This window comes from Pyrgilauda ruficollis, unplaced genomic scaffold, assembly GCF_017590135.1.
Source record: "Pyrgilauda ruficollis isolate IOZ18807 unplaced genomic scaffold, ASM1759013v1 scaffold13, whole genome shotgun sequence".
In the NCBI taxonomy this organism is placed as follows: domain Eukaryota; kingdom Metazoa; phylum Chordata; class Aves; order Passeriformes; family Passeridae; genus Pyrgilauda; species Pyrgilauda ruficollis.
This window is the reverse complement of record NW_024511432.1, coordinates 13677495-13699026: the sequence shown is the minus strand read 5'-3', so window position 1 is coordinate 13699026 and position 21532 is coordinate 13677495. Positions and strand designations below refer to the sequence as shown.

General features: G+C 47.3%; 1 protein-coding gene across 1 annotated transcript in view; it reads left to right on the top strand.

Annotated features, from left to right (window-relative positions):
* The first annotated feature begins 20697 nt into the window (after positions 1–20697).
* Positions 20698–21532, top strand: part of TSHZ3 (teashirt zinc finger homeobox 3) — a 63665-nt gene continuing 62830 nt past the window's right edge. Inside the window, exon 1 of the mRNA XM_041459005.1 lies at positions 20698–20798. Within this exon, the coding sequence (XP_041314939.1) occupies positions 20759–20798 (40 nt within the window). The 5' untranslated portion in view covers positions 20698–20758. The remainder of the gene's footprint in view (positions 20799–21532) is intronic.

Here is a 21532-nt window from a genome sequence, read left to right as displayed (position 1 = left end):
ATGATTGATTGCCTCTGTGAGCAGATCCAAATTTCACTCTTAAATCAGCCAGCATGTGGTTGATGACAGGGACAAAGCCAACCCTCATCACTCCCTGAGCAAATCATCTTCCTCTTTACTGTAAATTCAACCAAATTAAGATTTCACCATTGAAATAAGTGTCAGAATTTCCACCAGGTTCACATGGATTTCGATTTGGCCATTGACTTCTAGGTGCAAATGTCTTCTTAAAGGGTTACTTTTAAATAAATAAGTGTTTAAGTGCTTCAAGAGATTATAAAAATAATAGCAAATGCAAATAACATGACTTCAGGTATTGCTAAAAAGTGTCATTAGAAAATGGGTGGTTTTAAGGTTAATTCGGAACTAATCCCAGTAACTGCAGGTGACTCACATTTGAGTAAGAATGAAAGTTTGGGTTTTGAACTATGTAGAAGAGTTTTGGCTGAACCTTTTAAATTTCTTTGGGAAGGGGGAGAGGTGGGCGTGTTAGTTGGGAGTTTTGGGGATTTTTTAATACTTATAAAAATGCCAAATAGAAAACAGTTGTTAACTTCTGTAGTTTGTTCCAGTCAAAATAAAGTCCTTCTCGTCCTAGAGGAGGCAGCTCTGAAGGGGTACCTAAAGGTCCTGCCTGAATGTGCAGAGCCCTTCCCTTTAAAATACCATTTGCACTATAAGCACAACCAAAAAACACTGCTTGCTTAGTTTCCTTGTTTTTGTTCCTTTCTAACACCATGAAAACAGGAGTAACAGAGCTGATACTTCAGTTGTTGTGCAGTTCACTCCATATGAATATAGTTGGGAATGTGGGACTGTAAATACTTCACACATCCAGGCTCTGTCTCCTCAATTGCTGGCAGAGGTAGTGTAGGTACAAAGCCCAGAATGAGTCCTCAGCAACATCCACTGAAGATGTCCCAAGGAACAAAGCTAGAAAAGCTAGAGAGCTTCCGACACCCACCTCTTGATGGAAGAGTATGAATCAGCTCACTTCCAAAGTTCATTAGCTTTACATTTTTACTCAGTGTTAAGTAAGAAATACACAGAAGTGCTGACTGCTAGAAAAAGCTCTTGCCATGTCTTGCTGTGGAAGGAAAGAGGGCTTTGGCATGGAGAAGCAGAGTCCCCTGCACTCTGCTGTCCCTGAGGCTGTGTGGCTGCTTGGACAATTCAGTTAAGCAGAAAATCATGCTCAGTGTTCTACTTTCCTCCCTTTTTGGAAAAAAAAAAAAAATGTTTCTACCCTGCATTTCTGCAAAGATGAACGCAAAGCCTTGCAGATGGGTGTAGAAACATCTGCCTGAGCCTGCAGAAGCCTGAAACAGCAGCAGTGAGGGGTTTAATGCTTGGAAACTCAAGAGGGTTGGCTATGCCAGTGCCAAAAACTCAGCATGTGTTACAGCTCAAAATAAATGGGAGTCCATGTACAAATAAAGAGTATATAGCTTGCTGTATCCCTCTGTTTTGGAGGAATTGTGTTTGGTTTTTAATATTCAGCTACATCATATTTAATGTTCTATTATTTTTATATTCAATTAAAACAAAATATTTGCAGTTATTGTGAGAAGAAGCTTTGCCACAGATGGCCCAGCTGAGGTGGGTGCAAAGCTTTTGTGGTGCCTGGCAAAGGATGTGGGTGATGTCCTGGCCCAGCTAATCGATGTAGAATATGTCTGTCTTGAAAACTGCTCTTCAAAATGTAGCACCACTGTGCTCTTCACATCTAGGGACTGAAACAGGAGTTGTGCCTCAAAACCCCTGTGTTGTACGGTCCCATGGTAATTCCTCTTCCTTCATCTCCAGTAATTTTCCTATGCTGAGTCTGGTCTCTCCCTTCTGCTCAGCAGGGGGTGGGTTTGTTCTTTTTCTTTGTTCTATTAATTTTCTCACAACTTCTATCTACTATATTCACATAACAACCACTATCAAGCTACTAAAACAGTTTTGAAGTATATTAAATCCCCCATTTTAGAACAATAAGGAAAGGGTTTTACTAAATAAATACATAAAGCTTCTCTTAGATCATGCAATAAGGAAACTGAATATAGAGCTAAAGTTCCCAGAACTTGGGAGGACAAAGGAGCAGTTTACTACAGAGCTTTTTCCCAACACCCAGAGCTCTGATAGTCCTTAGAGGAAATAATAAATCTTTCTCTTTGTCACTCTTCTCTTGGTTTCTTTTGTTGTTCACGAATAAAAAAAATTAAAAGTGTAGGTACTACTTACAAGGCAGCTTCCTTGATGTCCCTGGTAGTCCAACCTAGGGACAAGACTGTGTGTATAGGAAGGGGAGATGAACAATTCACCCTGTAAAGGAATTAAAAATAAAAGTGGGAATCCTTTGTAAGAAGAGTGGTGGGGATTATAGCTGCATGCTTTCACTAATGACTTTACAAACATTTAGCCAGAGATAACCCAGAAATCCAGTTGCACTTTATTTAATATTCAGATAAGGACCATTCACCTGCTGTTAAGCTACAACATCTACAATCATTCTTTGAATACTGATAATTATATGAAGCAGACTCCCCTAGAGGCTGGTAGTCTAGTCTGGATTCACCTGGAATACAAAGATGAATAATATTGCATATTACATGCACCCAAGTAGTTGCAATTTATAGAAATGTCCATTTATACTCCTGAAAAAAAGATGTGTATTTCCCTAGGGGCACAGTGTATGGTGATAAAAACCTGTGTGTGGGGACAGTTTGGATTGTAACTCCTAGCATGCCTGTTGATTAATTAATAAACAAATAAATCGTTATATTTAGCCAGATATCTCACTCCAAGCCCATAAAAGAGAAAATGTTAAAAATGAATTTTGTGTGGCTCGCCATAAGGAAGGGTTACTCAGAGACACCAGGAATGAGCACGAGAAGTGGCATCCAAATGGCTCAGGGTCGGTGTGTGTGTACATTTTTAAAAGATGAGTAGCATTACGAATCTGCTCTCTTCTCCTCCTCTTTCTCCCATCAGGTGCCTTGTCCTTGTTCTCCCCTCTCGTTTGCTGATGGCTGATAACACCTTATCTCCACCAGGGAAGCAACCGGGAAGTTTGCTCCTTCCTCACAAGACTGAGGGTATAATTAGAACCACGCACCTGCTCAGTCCTCCAGTGACTCAGTTAGTCTACATCCATGTCAAAATCCATGCTGTGAGGGTAATTTGATCATCTCACTTACTTTTTTCATATGCTTTATATGAATAAACCACCAGAACAAGCCTCCGTTGAGTTGGTTCAGTTTAATCTCACAAATTTGTGTCAACTCTTTGTTGCCAGAAGAATTTTATCATTTGATCTCATGGTTACACTTTAGTAGACTTTAGTACATATTTTATTTCACTCTCCAGAATATAAAATTCCATTCTTGTGTCAAAATCATCTCTTTATTATTATCTATTTATATTTCTGTGATACTTACAGACTTCAGCTGAGATCAGAGTCTTGTTGTAGGAGACAATACAGAAACAAGCAATAAAAGAATTCTGGTCACAGGAGCCTTGTAAGCTGAATAAAGGCTGGGAGAAAGGAAATATTGCCCCCATTTTACAGATGGAAAAGTGAAGCTCTGACAGTCTTTCTGTACAATGCAGAGCAGTGTCATACAGTGATAGTGGAGAGTTCTGAAAAAGCGGCAAAGTCCAGAAACTATCCAAAATTAAGGTGGATTTAAACCCTAATATACTGGCAAGCATCCATATAAGTTCAAGTAAATTATAGATGTACACTGGTTTCATTTGCACATTCAGCATCCCAAGGCTCCCTTGGCCTTCTCCATCCTTCTTCATCTCCCAGACCTCCCTTCAAAGGCAGCTGACACCACTTTTTGATGCTGCCTTCTTAGGCTCATAAGAGTTAGTTTGCCACTGCTTCCTCTTGCATTTAAAAAAAATTTACCTTGAGCCCTGCGATGCCACAGGGGTGTCAAATCTCTCTGACTGCAGCAGCTTCCAGGCTCAGCAGAGATACATCAAGGCTTTGTTAGCCTCTCCTTCCCAACAAGTGAAGGGTAATGCAATCTTTTTGTCCTTGAACTGAGCCTGGAATCTCCTGCATTAGAATGCTTTGCTGCTGCCAGAAGACCCTGCAAGATCCCAGGAAAGCTGTAGCCAGCCGAGGATATTCACTCATGACCAAAGCAGCAGAGCAGCTCTTTGGTGTTCCCTGAAGACAGCAGAAAGGAGAGGAAATGGTAAATTCACCGTGTCCCTTTCAAAGATGACTAAATATAGGAGGGCAGCCTGCCAGGAAAGGGGGATGTGGGTGTAGCTGTGTGTACAGAGGTGCTGGTGCTCCCCTCAAATCTGCTGGGCTGCTGCTTGGCACCGCCCTGCTGAGCTCGGCGTGCACAGCTCCTGAGCTGAACTCCACCATCCCCACTGTGCCACTGCAGCACTGCCTGCTGACTGAATACCAGTTCAGACTAATTGTCAAGGATCAGATAACAGGAAAATATTTCTATTTGACAGTCTACTATTTTTCAATTGTTCCTCTGTTACATATCTAAGTAAACATTTGTTCCACTTATCATTTCTGAGCAAAAGACATGAATCATTTGACTAGTAAAACCACAACGACAGCTGTTGCTTATTAGAAACAGTCATCTTGTTCAAGGGCCTGCTATGGAGGAGTTCTTCAGGAAACTGTTTCTGCTTTTAGTGCTTTGCAGTGCAATGAAAGCAAAGTTGTAGAAATTAGGGCATTTTTGTTTCACTGATGTGATTGGCAAAACACCCAGGCACATACACACACATGGAACAATCATTACAGCTGAGCTGCAAGCCCCCAAGAAACAGGAAAATACCCACTTAAGAATACTACTAATGATATAATACTTATGGTCTTTGTGGCTTTTATACAGAACTCTACATTACAGTGAAACGAAACTAGATTTAAGGGTCCCTTGGTAAGCAGGTTGTATGTTTGGGATTTTGGTGTTGGATATAATATTTATACCAGTTATTATGCATGTACCAGAAATATATTTTGCCATTCATGGTTTTTCCAGCTCTCAGGAACAAATTAACCTTGGCTTCATAAACTCCCTGGAAGCCAGTCATCAGTGGTCACTACTACATTACTCTGAGAATAAGAGGCAGTGATTTAAAAAAAGAAGAATTTAAAAAATTCTGGTCAGAATAGAAAAAGCAGAGACAGCAACAAAATACTTGTTAAATTAGTGGAAACAAAATAGGGGGAAAAAAGCCTGGACCATGACAAAATCAAAAACAATTAAGTGAAACAGAGTCAGGTTAGACATGAGGATTTTTCCCTTCCTGGAGTGCTGGTTCAAAGGCATTATAGATCATACGGGCCAAAATCTGATTGTTTCTGTGACCTGCATGGAACAAAATTGTGTTAAACAGAGGCCTAAAGGCTGGGCATTTTATCAGACAAAATCACTGGAATGGTATACCCTGTATGATGCCCCTATTGTCAGCTTTGAAGGGAGAAGCCAAAGACTAAATGAGCATAGAGACTGTGCTGATCCCAGCAGAGCAGAGGGGAGGAACCTTGGCAGGGCAGTGGAGAGAGGCTACCAAGTAATCTGCTCAGGTAAATAGCAGAGGTTGTGGTTTGTGGCTGTTACTTAGATACCTTTCAAACGTGCAAAATTAATTTTTCAAACATTAAAGAAGAAATAGTTTAAAAAAAAATTAAAGGTTTGTTGGAGTGTGGCAAAAGAAAAAGAAGGCAGAGCAGGAAAGCAGTGGAGAGAAGCGTGTCACTGAGGAGGCAAAGCAGAGGTTTATTATGGGTTAGAAATCTGCAAAACTGTCACCAATTCAATAATAGCATCCAACGAGGTTTCTAGAGATCATATCCTGCCCTTCATTCACCCTCACAACACTCGCTGATGGAGTCAGCACTTCTCTGCAGCTGGGCATTTCGAAGTCATTTGTTCTGTGTAACATGCCTGTTCTTACTAATCTTAGTCAAGTGAGTAGTCCATCCTCGTGTGTCATCCCACCAAGTCAAATGTGCTATTAGCATAAGTGATGATTACTTATCCCTGTGAGGTCCTGTGAGGTTGGGGCTCCCAGCATCAGTGCACTTGACATGGCAGTCTTTCTATTGTAATTTAATAAAACGGGGCCCAATTCAGTTCAGAGGTGCCTTGAGGAATAAGCTAGACTTAAACGGTGCTTAGGCCTTTGACTGGACCTCTGAAAAGCCTTTGTTCATTGAGTGAATACTAATTAGTCAGAGGAGGGTTATTAAATTATAGACTCGGTTCTTTATCATTGCTCAGAGCACAGTACCTCTGCAAGTGCCTGAGCAAAATAACGCAAGTCTGAGCACACACAGAGGGAAGTTAAGGCATGATTGCTTTCCTTGGTAAACACAGGGAGTGCAAAAATGTCATTAATAAGCAGGACAGAGAATCTGTACATGTCAGTGGATAGATTTTGCTCCAGAAGAATGCAATGCACTAAAAAAGGACAGAATATGACACTGTGGAAATCTGCATCTCACAGCTGCACTGGGATGGGAAATCCCCCTCCAGACAGGTGATGGAAAAGGCCTGATCCAGAACCCAGCCAGTGGAAATCTGAGCTTGGTGAGCTCTGAATCAGGCCCTTCCTGGGCAGGCACCCTCAGACACCCTTGGCAGGGCAGAGTCCTGGAGGGCTGTGTCAGTAACAAATTCAGTGTAACATCCACAAACCCAGTGCAACACCCATAAACTGATCAGTTACCCCAGTCAGATGCTCAGCACAAGAAGGAATCAATCAGTTCATTTTCTGTGCCATGTCCCTCTCCTAGGGAACAGGAGCTTGGTTGCTGCATGGATACATCAGGAAGACATTTCACTCATGCTAAGCACGTGGTTTTAATGGGTTGCAGGTATTTCTAACAGGTGGCAGTCTTGCTTTTTGGAGTTCTCATATCTTTTTTGCTTTTTACCTAATTTCTGAGCAGCTCTCAGGCCTCAGAATGGCTCCTGTGTTCGTTCTGAGCCTTGGTTGTAAGATCCTACATCTTTCATCATTTACATCATTTACATATTTTGTGAATACTGCAGCAATTCCTTGTGACCTTTGTGATCATCTCCTCAATTCATCGTTCTCCTGATTCCCAAAATGTAGTGGATGTAGGAAAATTTTGGATTATAATTTTCTAACCACCAAGTTCTCTGCTCTGCTCTTTGCTACATGTGATCTGCTACAGTTACATAATGCATGAGTAGTCTTCTATGTGACCCCAAAAGGTTTGTTGTTTTTTGGTTTTTTTTTTCTTTAAACCCAGATCTTTCAGAAAGATTTAATTAGTGGTACAAAAAATATTGTCCAGCTGTTAGATGCAGAGGGCTTGGCACAACAGATCACAAATAGTAGACTCATTCTAACACTTGATCTTTGCATTGCTGGCTGTATCTGTTTAAACAACCTGCTGTTTGTATGCTGCTGCACTTCAGCTTTCCAGCCAGGTGTTTGTGAAGGATTGCATTTATTCAATTAGTACATAAATGCTTGCCAAATTATGTATACTAATGGCACATATGCAGGTCAGTCCTGTACCATGACACATACAAAGTGCATTTTACACAGTGTATCACTTAGATTTCTGGAGGAAAGACTAAAATCTGAGTATTAAATCAGATCTTCACTAGATTAACAAAAAAGAATCATCATTGTCAGTATCAGTGACAAACAGTGATAGGAAAAAATGGTTTTTAGTCGTCTGGACAGGGTAGGTTTTTCTCTGTTAGATTAGTAATCAAGTTCAGACATTTTCAGAGTTTTGAGGCTTTCACTGTCTCATGCCCTTGTACAGCCTAAGAACATGCCCACACTTTAGCCAGCTGTAATCTGTACAAAGTCAGTATGATTTTCATGGATGAAAATCAAAAATTTTGCTTGATCAGATTTTAAAAGACCTCAAGATCTGTATATGTTCATCATCATGTTTAAAATGAGCATCTTTTATTTGCCAGCAATCCAAGGACCTGATTTTATTTTGATTTTCCCATTAGCCTGGCAGTTTAGCCAGTAGAACCCTTTTATTCCTCCCACTGGAGTAACAGAGAGAAATTAATTCGATTCTAGTGGATAGTTGTTGATTTCATTATCATATTATAGAAAATAAAGATCACAATTCCAAATGATTTTGCCTGCAGTCCACGCACTAACCATGTAAATGGCAATATGTGGAAAAGTTGACTACATCATAAAAAATTTACTTCCTGCAAGGATTTTGTTGAATTGGTTTCAAAAGACTCTGCTCTTTGGCATCTTTCCTGTACTGAAATTCTAGAAGGTAACTGCATTATGTGCATGTAAAACATGCAAAAGGAAACATTCACTGAACTCTTTCTTTCTGCTACCAAACCTAACTGTAGCTCAGAAAAGGTGCCTGAAATCAAAACTCTAAATAAATCCAAGATGTGTGCAATGTAAGATAACCACTAATGGAAGGTGAAATGTTCTTCTCCTTCACTTGCTGGTGAGTGACAAAGATTCCATCTAATGATAATTTGAATATTCTGCCAACAGTTGGGGATACTCTGCCTCCTGCCAAAATAAATAAATAAATAAATGCTTCCAACTCCAGAGCAAATTCCTGTAAGTCTATAGAAAACAAATTAGAAATGTGTTATTCTCAATGAAAAAAGTCTCCACAAGAGCTATAATTTTATTTTTTTTAGTGCACAGAATAACATAAATCAAAAGAAGCAATAGTCTACCTTGTGTTTTGACTACTTTGACCCTCTTCAACCCCTGCCAATTTTTATCTCATTTTTGTTTAACTTTGTACATCAGAGTTTAATTTTAAACCTGGTCCTGAAGACAGTGATGTATAGGGTACATCAAGTATAGCTTAAATTACCCTCTCCCCAGTGATTTGAAGTTGAGGGGAGGGTCTTACTCTGCAGCAGGGTGGGAAAGAGAAATGGTCAGATGCTGCCCTTTGAACCTGACCACCCTCAGCTACAGAAACATTTATGCCAGAACATCATTTATTGATTTTATTATATTTTAGGATCTCTTAAAACTGTTGGTGAAGTTTGCCATATATTAATTTTTGACACATGCATATAAAAACAGAAATATGGGTTGAGCAGAAACTATAAATATAGACAACACTGCCCAATAAACTTACATCCTTTCACTTATAGGTTTCTATTTCAGCTGATCATTCCGAGCAGCCTGTCTTTGAAAATAAATATTACCCCTCTGATAAGCTAACCAATTTGAAGATTAAAGCTGCATTTGAGGATTAAACTTTTTTCTTATTTGATTATTGTTGTGTCTTGTAGAAGAAGAAGATAAATATTAATAGAATGTTGCAGCCCAATTCTGCCCACTTCACTCGTGTGAGCATTTCATACCATGAGACTGAAGGAATTATGCAGGATTTGGCCCTTAAACTCAGCTCTGACTGCTCTGTTTCCTCAGCCCACTAAGAATAAGTCTCCCATGAAATGTTACACGTACCCAGCAGACTCCTGAACTCAGGGCTGCCACAGAAAGCCCTCACTGATGGGTAGCTGTGAGAACTCACCCTCCAATTATGTACCACTGAGCTGGGAACATGTTTTTATTGAGGAGAACAAAAACCACAAGAAGCGCTCTACAACAGACCACAAAATGGCTTTGGCACCTGTGTCTGCCCGGAGCAGAAGTTTGGGAGTTGTGTTATCTGGTGGCCTGCTGACCCCAGGAGAGGAGGCTGACCTTGTCTTACACGCAGGAGTCTATTGCTATGGCTCCCCTGGGAGCACAAACCAGCTGCAAACTGCTGCAATGATTAACCCTTATGTGTTGTAGATGTAACATCAAGTCATGGTAATAAAGCTTTCACTGCATAACGGATCTCTGGCTTTGTAAATTGTTGCTCTTATCAGCTGCACTGGAGGATGTTATCCCTTTCCTGTGAAGCATGACTGCTGTGCTGCTCACTGGAAAGGAGGCCAGATCTATAGACTCGGTGATATTTATTCAATTTCTTTGAGAACAATGCAGAGAACACACTTTGTTTAGGCTAAAAATGCAGTGTGTGAAAACAAACAAAAAAAAAAATCCCACCATGAAATACTCATACATATGAAACAATATATTAATTAAAATCCAGAATGCCTGTAGCAGATTTGAAGCTGGGAATGCCAGATTTGCTATAACAGACAACTGTGTTGCTCTGTTGAGTCCAGGCTCCCATTTGTGGAAGTAATTTATACCTAATGTTTTGTAAAAATGCAAACCCTTCCAGCCTGTGACTTACCTGGACAATTACAGAATTTTGCTGTTTGTCTGGAAACAGAATGTTTGTAGCAATCAGTGTTCATCTCCCCAAAACATAAGCAGTGTAAGTTTTATTTTGTCATACACTTCAAACACAAGACCAAATTCTGCGCTCTCTACTTGCCAAGGAGTCAAGGCGAGCTGTGAGTGTGTCTCAGCTAAAATCCAAACTCAGGTCTGTGAACACGGACCTGGCTTCCTCAGAAATGTGATGCCTTTTATCTCAGTGTGCTTCCTCCCCTCCAGCCCTCCCCTTGGCAAATCTATGGCCACATCAAGGCCCTGGAAGCAAAGGTGACCTTAATGTAAGCTCTGGTGTGACACTTTCTGCTTTAGTCTGCAAAGAGCCAGAAACACTGTCTCTGAGATGGAGGCTGTGTGTGTGTCACAAGGGCTGTCACTGCCCACAGTCCCTCTTTCACAGGGACTTTCCAACATCCCAAGAGCCAAGAAGAGCAAAAATTATTTGTTCAACCTATCCAGCCATGGAAGCAGCAGCTCTGTGTGGTTTAGGGCCACAGCACTGTGGTGCTTGCTAACCCCATCAGAGGTTGGATGGCTCTGTCCACAGCTCCCAGGGACTGTTCATAGTTCTTAAACACAACCTTTTTCAAAGGATAAAAACAGCTTCCAGGTTCAGGGATTTAGAAAAAAAAATAATCCCTTTGGGGTAAGCAGTGGGAAAAATAATTTCAATTTAAGGAAACAAAAATTGTTTTCCCTAAAACAACTGAGGTCTTATGAGTTTTGGAAGGGGGTATTGTTGAGGACTGTAGTACACCAGTGTCACTAGGTGCAGACTGAGAAAAGGTAATGGGAAAACTTTTCCAGCTCAGGAGTGACAACTAGGAAGGACGCTGCAGTGAGGATGGGCTTCCTCGCAAAATTCCCTGGATTCGGGAGAGAGTGGGTTAATGCCCTTTGGTAAGAGGGAAATTAACACCACTCTGTAGGTTCATCCCTTTCTCCACATCTTCCAATCACATTATTCAGCCTGCTCTAATTAAATAGGTTGATCTGCAGGAGCCATGCTTGGGTGGCCAGGCCAGGGGCTGCACCAGGTATTCTTTATTTCTTAACAAGGAAGAAGCTGCTCTGGACTACTGATGTTTTGCTGTTTGGTATCTGGATTCATCTGCTTGAAAAACAGTGCAGATAGTTTTACTGCAAAAGTTAGGCTAGATAGGGTTATTCCTCACTCATGAGCACTGGGAGCATTTTTCTACAGGGACTGCAGATGAAAGCAATGAGTTTATTCCTCTTTCCCCGACTCCACCTCCTTAGGCACATCAGTGCTGTTATTTTAACACTAACAGCCGTAGTTAAAAAAAACCCAAACTATTAAACCTCACTGACTCCTGCCACAGTAACTATAGATAGAAAACCAGTGACCAGACAGTTAAACTCCCAAACTGACTAAACAGGGTGGCAGAGGCAGTAACTTCACTTACTCCCTCATCAGCTCCAGCAGTGCCTGTTTTTCCCTTAGTAGCTGCTGTGGTCTCACCAGTGGAGCCTGTTGGCCTCTGAGGGGAGCAGAAGTTGTCTGTTCCCTCTTTAGGAGGAGGGGGAAGGGTTTCTTGGTGTTGGTACCTTGTGCCCTGCCTGGCTCCTGGGCTGTGAGAGGCTGCTGAGGAAGAGGAGGAGGAGGTGATGATGATGATGATGGGCTCCAGCTGCTGGGGGCTGTGTCCTTCCCTGCAGCCCTGCCTTTGGAGGCTGGGGAGGCCCTGTGTTCCCTTTCACATTTCATCCCTCCTCTGGCTGTCACTCCTGTTCCCAAGGTACTGTTGCCCTGATATTTGGTTACTCAAAGGGGAGAAAGAAGCAACAAATTTACTGAAGTTATCTTGATGTTAATTTGTTCTCTTGTGGGGTTTCTTGTGTGAAGGGGGTATCTACTCTATTAACTCCCATTAATATCAAACCTCTACTATTAATAGGATTTGCATATGGAAAGGAAGAGGATTGACCTTTAAATTCATTAAATAAAGCAAATTTTAAGAAATAATTTTAGTTAAAAGCATTAGTGTGATGAAAAATAGAAGAACAAATACAGAGACATCAGTATCTGGGCTTTTGCTAACACTAACGAGCAAATTATTGTAAGGGAAGATTTGCATCATTGGAATACATATTCCAGCCTCCATACTGATATATGTGATGCAGGGTTATCTTTGTATGGCTCCTTTTTCAGAATATATTTCCTTCTTATAAAATAGCCTCTTTTTAACTCCCATTGGGGACCTCCTTATAAATGAGGAACTGGTCCTCAAGGGACTGGCCTGGCTAGAAAAGTGTGTTATTAAAAAAAAAAAAAAAGTGCCTATTAGAATACTAAGCAATATAATTAGCCCATTTCTTTGGTTTTTTTAAGAAAATCTTTAAAAAGAAAAAAGTATAGCCAAGTTTTAATTAAACATATTCTCTGGATGTTTGAATTTTGTAAGAATTAGAAAATCCTGTTGTATTTTAGAGGGATTAATTGCATCAATTTAAGCTTCTGGCTCCAGTCTCTGCTGTGCAGCCAGGTATCACCACTGCTCTTGCAAAGCAGGTACAGTGCTGAGAGTGAGCAAGGTTTGGCCACAAGCTGCCCCTCAGGTGGGCATTCTCAACCTGTGGGTGGCAATGAACATGCTCACCTTCTAATCTTTTACACAGGAATAAGCAGAGGTTCTCTATACCAAAACTGGCTAAATCTGCAGATTCAAAATATGATTGCTCCTAATGATAAATATTGATTTACACATGCTGAAAAGCTTCTGTTTCCTTCCCAGCAAGGAGTCTCTAAAATGTAATTAGATGAGCAATGTCTTTACCACCCTCTCACTTTTCGAGGCTGAGTCTTGAGGCGTTGATGTCCAGTGGTCTCTGGATCTCCACTCTGCTCTTGGGTCTTTCCCCACCCATGTCTCAGCTTGCTGTCACAGCCCTTTGTAAAGTACTTTGAGATGCTTGGATCAAACTTGCTGCTGGTCCAAAGTAGTATTAATCAGTATTTATTTTGTGCTATTTTGTCATGCAGCTCAGTCTATAAATCCAGATATTTATTCTGTTCCTGTTCTCCCTCAGGCTCCCACAAGTGGGAAGAGGTGAAACGGTTCAGGTTATTCTTCTCAGAGCTCAGCTAATGTCATCTGCTGAATACAGCTCCAAACATCTGAAGCTGGTGAAATTAAATAAAGTGTGAGCATCCTTTGGTCTGGAGCTCTTTGCCTTTAGAACAATTACTCATGGTAACCTTAACAATAGTATATTAAGGGGAAAAAAATCCTCATAAAAGAATGTAGTGTTAGGATGGAGCTCTGCCTGATATTAGAACAATTATGGAGCAGATGCATCCACTCTGAACAAAGTGACCTTTTCATCAAGTTACAAAACATTAAAGGTTAAAGAATGTTTGAAAGGAAGTTAATACTTTTAAAACATTAGAAAAAAATGCCATTCTTTCTGGACCTGACCAAAATCAGTGGGAAAATGAGATGACTGTTTAGGCACATCCAGTCGTAATTTAAGCAACTCTGGTTACAGAAGGCTATAAGGTATTTTAAATCGTTTGTTTTGCTTTACAATTAGAAGTGCTTTTTCGAAGAAGAAAGATTTGATAGGAATAAATACCCAGTGACAGAAAGCTGGTTAATTGCAATTTTAAAGTCACGTTCCTTTCTCTCCATTGTGTACAGAGGAGAACAAAGAGAGGGAATCAATGGTGGTGTCAGATTTTCTTAGTTTCCACGTTTCACCTGACCCGGGCGGAGCAGAGCCCAGTGCCCAGCTGGGGAGCCGAGCGCTGCGGCTCCGGCCCGCGCTGTCCCCGCACACGGCGGGGCCGCGGCTGCCCAAGGGCCACCGGGAGGGGACAAGTGCCCGGCACCGCGCCGGGCTGCGGGACAGCAGCGGGGCGCCCGGGGCCTGCTCGGTGCGGATCGCCGCTGTGTCCATGAGTTTTTCTCGGCGAAGGGCTGAGGCTGCGGGGATGCCGGGCGCCGCACGCGTTGTTCGGCCCGCATCCCCCGCGCTGCCCGTGCGGGGAATTCAGCGCGGGCCGCCCTCAGAACCCGCGGGGACGCGGGGCTTCGGGATTGACGGCCCGACGGCCTCGCTGGGGCTGTTTGTGCGTCCTGCCCTGTCCTGGCGGCCCGCACGGCCCCGCTGCGGGCTCAGAGCGAGGAGGAGGAAGAGGAGGGGGCCGCCCGGGGCTGCGGTGGTCTCCGGCAGCCGCTCGCTGTGCCCGGCCCGGTGCGCGTCCCCCCGCCGTGCCGGGCTCAGCCCGCACGGTGGGGACGGGCCGGGGCGGCTGCAGCTTTTCCCTTCCCCTGGAGGTCAGTGGGACACGGAGCGGGCCCGCCGCCGGGTCAAGGTGAGCTGCTGGCAGATGGGAAGCTGCTGGCAGATAAACTTCTATGTGCAAGCGCTGCGTGCCAACACTAAAAAACCAGCCAGGGAAGGAAGTTTCTGTGAAAAAAAAAAAAAAAAAAGGAAAAAAAAAAAGATTTTGCTTGAACTTAAGTTTTATCCACTTCCCCCTTCTACTATTTTTTTTTTTAAGGGTATCTGAGCACAACAAAGTCATCATTGCGTTGAGTCACAGGCGGTCAGCTGAGGAGCACCCGTGTCATCTGTGCGACGGGAACTTTCAGGTGATGCGAGAAATAAGCGGGGAATCCCTTCCACTTCTCCGGGATCCTCCAAATGCCTTTCAAATTAGCCAGCCCTGAGGATCAGTGCCAGGCTTCACAAAGGCGTTCCCAAAGCCCGCAGCCAGTAAAACTTTGTGTAGGTAAAATTAGCTAAAGACCTTCTGCTGAGACAACAGCCTTTGTTGTCACATGTGGTGGAGTTCCAGGATCTGTAACTATTTTTCTTAAAAGGTTTTCCTACTGCCCCAGTGAATGCATTACGCTACAATAGCTCTGAAATGGTACCGCTTATTTCCTTAAAATAAAAGCGGCCGGTTGTTTCTTCAGGGACCCCAAGTCCTATCGAGAGAGGGGAAAAAGTGGTGGCTGAGCGGGACTGAATCGCGCCGACAGATCTTCTTTTAAATCAGCATCATCTCCAAAGGGCGCAGCCCCTGGGAGCGCGGCGAGCGCCGGGGCGGCCGCTGACCGGGCCGAGCGGGCTCAGCCTGGGGTAGAAGATCCGACAGGGGCGAGCGGGAGCCGGGACAGCTCGGTGGCCTCAGCCCTTCTCCGTCCGAGAGGGAAGGCAGAGCCCCCGCCGCTGGCGGCGGGGACGCGGCGGGGCCCGGCTCTCCGGGCGGCAGCGGCATCGCCCCGCAGAGCCGCGGCCGGGCCGGCGCTCTCGGTGCCCGAGTGGAGCTGGGAACTCGCTGGCCCCGGCGGCGGCGGGGGCGGGCGGTGCTCTCCGGCCGCGCGGGGCCCCGCGGGAGAGGAGCCGGCGCTGCCGGGGGACGGAGGAAGCGCCCGCCGCGGGGCCGGGCACCGTCACCGCCCCCGGGCACCGCCGGCTGCGAGGGTCGCTCCGGGGCGGCCGCGGCGGACCCCGGACCGGACCGGGCCGGGCCGGCCCGCTCGGTCCCTCGGAGCGCCCGGCGGCTTCCCCGGCCGAAGTCTGCCGCCCCCACCGCTCCCCACTGTGCTTGGGGATTTTCTTGGGGGGATGTTTTTCTGATATCTGGGGTTGGGTGAAGAATTGCTGTCAACTCCAGGCAGAAATTAATCGATTCGGACAAGATTACTTACAGTTTAAAATGAGGTTTCCAAATATGAGGACACTGAGCGTGCTTACACTTTCTTATTTTCCCCATGCTCTTCCCGAAATGCCTGGTCCTAATCGCAGGGACGCAGCTATTCTAGTTCTGATTTTCTGGGGCTTATTACATGTCAGAACTGTGAAAGTCCTCTGGACAATTTACAGACAAAACATCTGGTTCGTTAAAGCAAAGCTACTGGACTAAGACAAACAAACTTTGCTGCTGTGCAAATTCACTTACCCAAACAATTTACATTCAAGCAAAGATTTTAGCCCGAAGAAAAACTTTTATTCATTTGTATTCAGGAGGTTTGGGAATTCGCAGGCATTTTAAAATAATTTTGCTCTAATAAAGTTATGTAGATATTACAAAATGTCTTTGTTCTCTTCTCAGATCATTATCGCTGCTATAATGGTTATTGACAACACTTTGTATTTTACAGAAGCGCAGTATCGTTTTCGGGCGTGGGCAGTGGGGTTTTTAAACAAACTTGTCAGATCCGTATTCATCTGGTCCAGCCTTAATGAAAGCTGCTGCTTCTTTGTTCTTCGCCGGGAGAAAGCGAAGTACTTCCCGCATTTCGATGGGCGCCGCGAGGCGCGGGGCAGGAGGGAAGGCTGTGCCCTGGCACGGAGGGCAGCGCGGGCAGCGGTGCCGGGCGGAACCGGCCGCGGGCCGCCGCGTCCTCCGCGCCCGGGGCCGGCCGGCGCCTCCGTGCGGCTCCCGCGGGCCGCCCGTGCCGGCGGGGGCTGCCCGGGCCCGGTGAGACCCCCAGCCCCGCACTGGCCACCGGGGTTCGCCCCCCGGCCCCGCCGTGCCGCCGCTCCCGACAGCCGCTCCCGGGCTGCGGGCAGCGCTGCCCTACAGCCGGCGGCTCCAAAGGCCCCGGCTCGCTGGTGCCCGGCCCTTCCCGCGGGTCCGGGGCACTCGGCCGGCCAGGACCTGCAGGTCCCCGTCGGCTCCTCTGCCCCGCTCGAAAGGGAGGCGCCGGCAGAGCAGGGCCGGAGCTGGGGCGAGAGGAGGGAGGCCGGGGCCGCTCGGTCCCCGGGACTGACCCCCGGAGAGCAGCGAGCCGGTGCGAACAGCAGTGAGAGCAGCCACACGGGCACCCCGGCGCACGCCGCTCCCTGCCTTGTTTGCAGTGAGCAAGTGGCGAAACATCAACACGCTGCTCGGGAGAGAACAAGGTTAAAGCTGGGCTAAAACACGCTGGCTTCTAAGAGGCAGCTGTTCCAAGTTTACCAAACTTCCTCACTGATCCTCCCTGGCCGTTCCCATGACCAGCGGTTAATTCCAGTGGTCTTTAATCGGCTCGGCCGCTGTCTCCTCTCGGGCCGGGGGACGAAAGAGGTGTCTCGGGCAATTGGTGGAGTTTTGGTGGAGAGCAATGGTATGAGCAGTGAAAACATACACCAAAGAAGGGCAGTAAGCAGTGCCCGGTTGGGAAAGATAAAACATTCTTAGCTGGTGGAAAGTTCAAGAGTGATGGTTATCTAATTATGTGACTTATAAATAATTGGTGCCTTGTTTTAAAACTGCCGGGAAGAGTGAGCTTAGGGCTGAGCCTCGTGTGCTGAGTCTACGTGGATGGAGTCTGCACAGCCATCGATTTGATGTGCTGTGTTTGGAAATGCTACACTTCATAAAATTACGCGTTCTGGCTCTCTGGAATAGACTGTGACCCCCAAAGAAGCCGACGCACATGAAGGCATCTGCACTTCCCTCTGTAAATCGTCTCATAGAAAGCTCAATAGATTTTTTTTCTTCCTTAAAAAAATGTACATAGTTAACAACCAAATTATTCCACAACTTCCTGAGCGTTTTGGCAGAGTTGTGAATGTGTAAGTGCAATGCACATGTCTGCGTGCACGAATATCTGCTGCCTTCCTCTCTCTCTCACACACGAGAATTATTATTCCTAAGTGAACTGAGAAAGTTCTTCCAATGACTGTTTACTGAAAGTTTCACTTATTTCGTTCCCTCCCAGTCCCAGCTCGGCGCACTGGAACGAGCCCATCACCCTCCGCTGCCGGCGCGTGTGGGCCGCCCTTTGCAGAGCCAGGTAAGCGCTGCTGGCTCCGCAGAGCTCCCCACGCAGCGGGGCCGGGGACAGTCTCGCGTGTTTGTTTGCGCTGGTGACACCGTTCAGCTGCTGAGGTGCCACCTGCCAGCATCCTCAACGCAGGCTGTGCTGCGGGAGGCAGAGCTCTGTCTAGGAACCTGGTCAAACACAAGTGCCACCACACGCACAATTCCACGCACGCGTGCTGCCGAGCGCACCCGCGGGAGGAGGCTGCGCACCCGCGGAGCCGCGCCGAGGCCGAGGGGCTCGCACCCCCCCGGGCAGCCGGGCCAAGCCCGGCAGCGGGCAGGGGCTCACATCCGTCCCCCGGGCGGGCTAAGGGTGACACAAAGGCAGTGAAAGATGAGCAGATTTAGAGACAGGGAAGTGGAAGGAACAAAGTTCTTGCAACTTGCAACCGCCCCAAAATTCGGGATTGGTCGCTGCAGCTCGTTCCTCGCGATGCCCCGCAGCCAGCAGCTGAGTAGGATCGGGATCGTCCCTGGCTTTGGAGAGGGCTCTCGCACATTTCAGAACAGCCTTTACAGGACTGCAGTGACTACATGCGCCGCGTCATTTAAATTTTGCTGTAGTAGTTTTCAGGGCGCTCTACCAGCGCCTGGTGGCAGAGTGACCTTCCCCGCACTCCGCGCGGCGAGCAGGAGCAGAGGCGGCCCGGGCTCCCGGGGCGTGTTTGTTTGCAAACTCCCGGCCGCCGAAACTCCCGGCCGAGCATCCCAAAGTTTGTTTCAGTCTCTCTTGCTCCAGAGCTCGGAGGAATCCTCCATGTTGCGCAGCGCGGGCCGGCTCGGCCAAGCAGCACCTCATCCCGAGGCTCGCCTCTCCCGGCTCCGCGCTCGCTGCGGTCCTGCCGCAGCCATCGCCCCGCCGAGCCGGGAGCGCAGCCGGGCTGAGCGCGGAGCGCGCCCCGGTCCCGGTCCCTGCCCCTGCTCCCGGCCGGCAGCATCCTTCGGGGGGGTGGGGGGCGTGAATTATTTAGGTTTTCTATTTCCTACTTAAAGGGGGAGGAGGGTGAGAGGATGAACGAGCTATTAACCGCAGCCGAGCCCTGCTTCCCGAGGCTGTCTAACGTTTGTAAATACTTGTGCTGCGGCTGGTCCCCTCCTCCCCGGTTAAGTTGTTTAGTATGTTGGTTATTTGTACCGAATCCCGGTCTGTGTAGTGTCTGATGTGTTGTCGTTGCAATGTGCAGCCAGGGTGACACTGATGGATGCGCCAATGGTGAGACGGACAGATGTTAGGGCGGATCTAGCGGCACGCACCGCCGCGGCGGCGAGCCCGCCCCCCCGCCCCGCCGGGGCTGCCCGCCGCCCGGCCCCGTCCTGCCGCACGGCTCACCCACGCTCGCACACTCACACACACAGGGCTTTTTGGGGAGGGGGGGGAAACGTCTCGGTGTCGTCTCTTAAGCAGATCTGATCGCTCCTTCTGTGAGCAGATACTGTAACTGTGAGGAGCAACCAGCGAGTATCAATGAGATGGAACTGAGCGAGTTTGGCAGCAGAAGCGGCAATTGACAACTCACCATTTTCTTGTTTTCAAGAAATGTTTCGTTTTCCCCCAACAGTAGCAATTTCCCGGGGACTTTAGGCGACTGCGATTTTTTTTCATCCTAAAGATCAGCTTAAAAAAATCAACTCATAACAATAATAATCCAAAAAAAAAAAAAAATCCCAAACCTTCTCCACCCGTCATGTAAAGTGTTTGAATTTCCTGCAACTTGAAAGGGAAGCGAGAGCCCGAGAGCGGCACGGCGGCTTTATAGGATGTGAAGACGCAACAACATCTGCACTTAGTCAGGTATTTGGAATTATCCCAAATCTCGAAGAATGGGGGCGAGTGGAAATTTTTTTTGATCTTACCGTAAAAGTGAGCTCAGCCTTTTTTTTTTTTTTTTTTTTATTCCTCTCCGTGAACTTTAAAAAAAAAAAAAAAAATTTATTTTTTTTTTTTTTTTTTTTTTTTTTTTTTTTTCCCTTTTTTTTTTTTTTTTTTTTTTTTTTTTTTGGCTGTTGTTGTTCCCGTGTCCCCTTCCCTGCTGGGGGGTGCGGTGGGTCCCGCTGCGGGCGGGGCAGACCCCTGCCCGCCCCCGTGCCCGGTCCGGCGGGCGATGCGCGCTGAGTGAAGGCGCGGCCCGGGGCGGGCGGCGGCGGTGCCCCGCTCCCCCTCGGCGGACCAGTTTGAGTGACACCGCGATCATCTCGTTTCCCTTCAAGCTTCGCCTGTTGCCGCCGCCGCCGCCGCTCCAGCGCCGAGCCGGGAGTGGAGAGCGCAGGCTGAGGCTCCGCCGGCTCCGGCCAAGAGATCCCCTGTCTTTATGCCGTGATCTCCCAGCCCGGCCAGGCACCGGGGGCGCAGGGTGGGGTGGGGGGGACTGCGGGCTCTCCCCAGCCCTTCCGCCCGCACACCTCTTCGGGGGGCTTCCCCTCCTCCTTCCTCCGGGGCGATTTGTCAAACTTCCCCCCTCTTCTGCCAGCAGCAGCAGCAGCAGCAGGGCTGTCCTCTCCTCTGTGCCGCCTCCTCCTCCTCCGCCGCCGCCGCCTCCTCCTCCTACTCGGCATCGTGTATGCACAGCAACAAAAAATATATCCCCGACCCAGCCCTCGCGCCGAGGCTGGAGCAGCTCACCGGATCTCTGGGGCTGAGGCAACTCTTCCCACCCCCGCGCCCCGGCTGCCCCCCCCCGCCGGCGCCCGCAGGAGCCCAGCATGCCGAGGAGGAAGCAGCAAGCGCCCCGGCGCGCAGCAGGTACGAGAGCCGCTTCCCTTCCTTCCCTGCCTTCCCTTCCCTTCCCTCCGCGGCCGCTGGCTTCTCCTATCGCTTCCCTCCGTCTCTTTCATAACCGGCTCCCGGCGGGCTCCGCCGCCGCTCCTGCCCCGCTCCTGCCCCGCTGCCCGCCGCTGCCGAGGGCTCTGCCGAGCAACTCCCGGGCTGGAGGCGCAGCGCCGGACTGGGGGTTCTGGGGGGGATTTTATTTTTTTTTTCTTTTGGGGTGGGGGGCGCATGGAAGCCCGTTCCCCACTTTTGGTGCCCGCTTTGATTTATTCCGAACTCTGCCATCGCCCGGCTCGGTTCTGGGGGTAGCCCTGTGCGAGGGGCAGGCGGGTGTGTGCGGGCACACGCTGCTCGGGCTCCCATGGTCGGTGTCACTCCGGGGCTGGGGGAAGCAGGAGGCGAATTTTGGTTATTTCCAGCCCGTACTTTGGCACCTACTTTGCTTCTCTCCCTCGTAGTCTTCATTCTTCTACATCCCCTTCCCTCACAGGCAAATGGTTTGTGAAAGCCAGAGAAAATATTCTTTTTATTTAATTTTTCTTTCCTATAAAAAAAGAGAGAGGGTATGTATAAAAATATGACACGCTGTGAATGAAGTGGCAGGGACAAAGTGATTTGGAGGCTCTGCAGTGTTAGTTGATGATCCAAGCCCAGAACTGCTTCCTTTGCCCAACTTTTACCTTTTTCTCTTCTGCCCTTGTACTGCA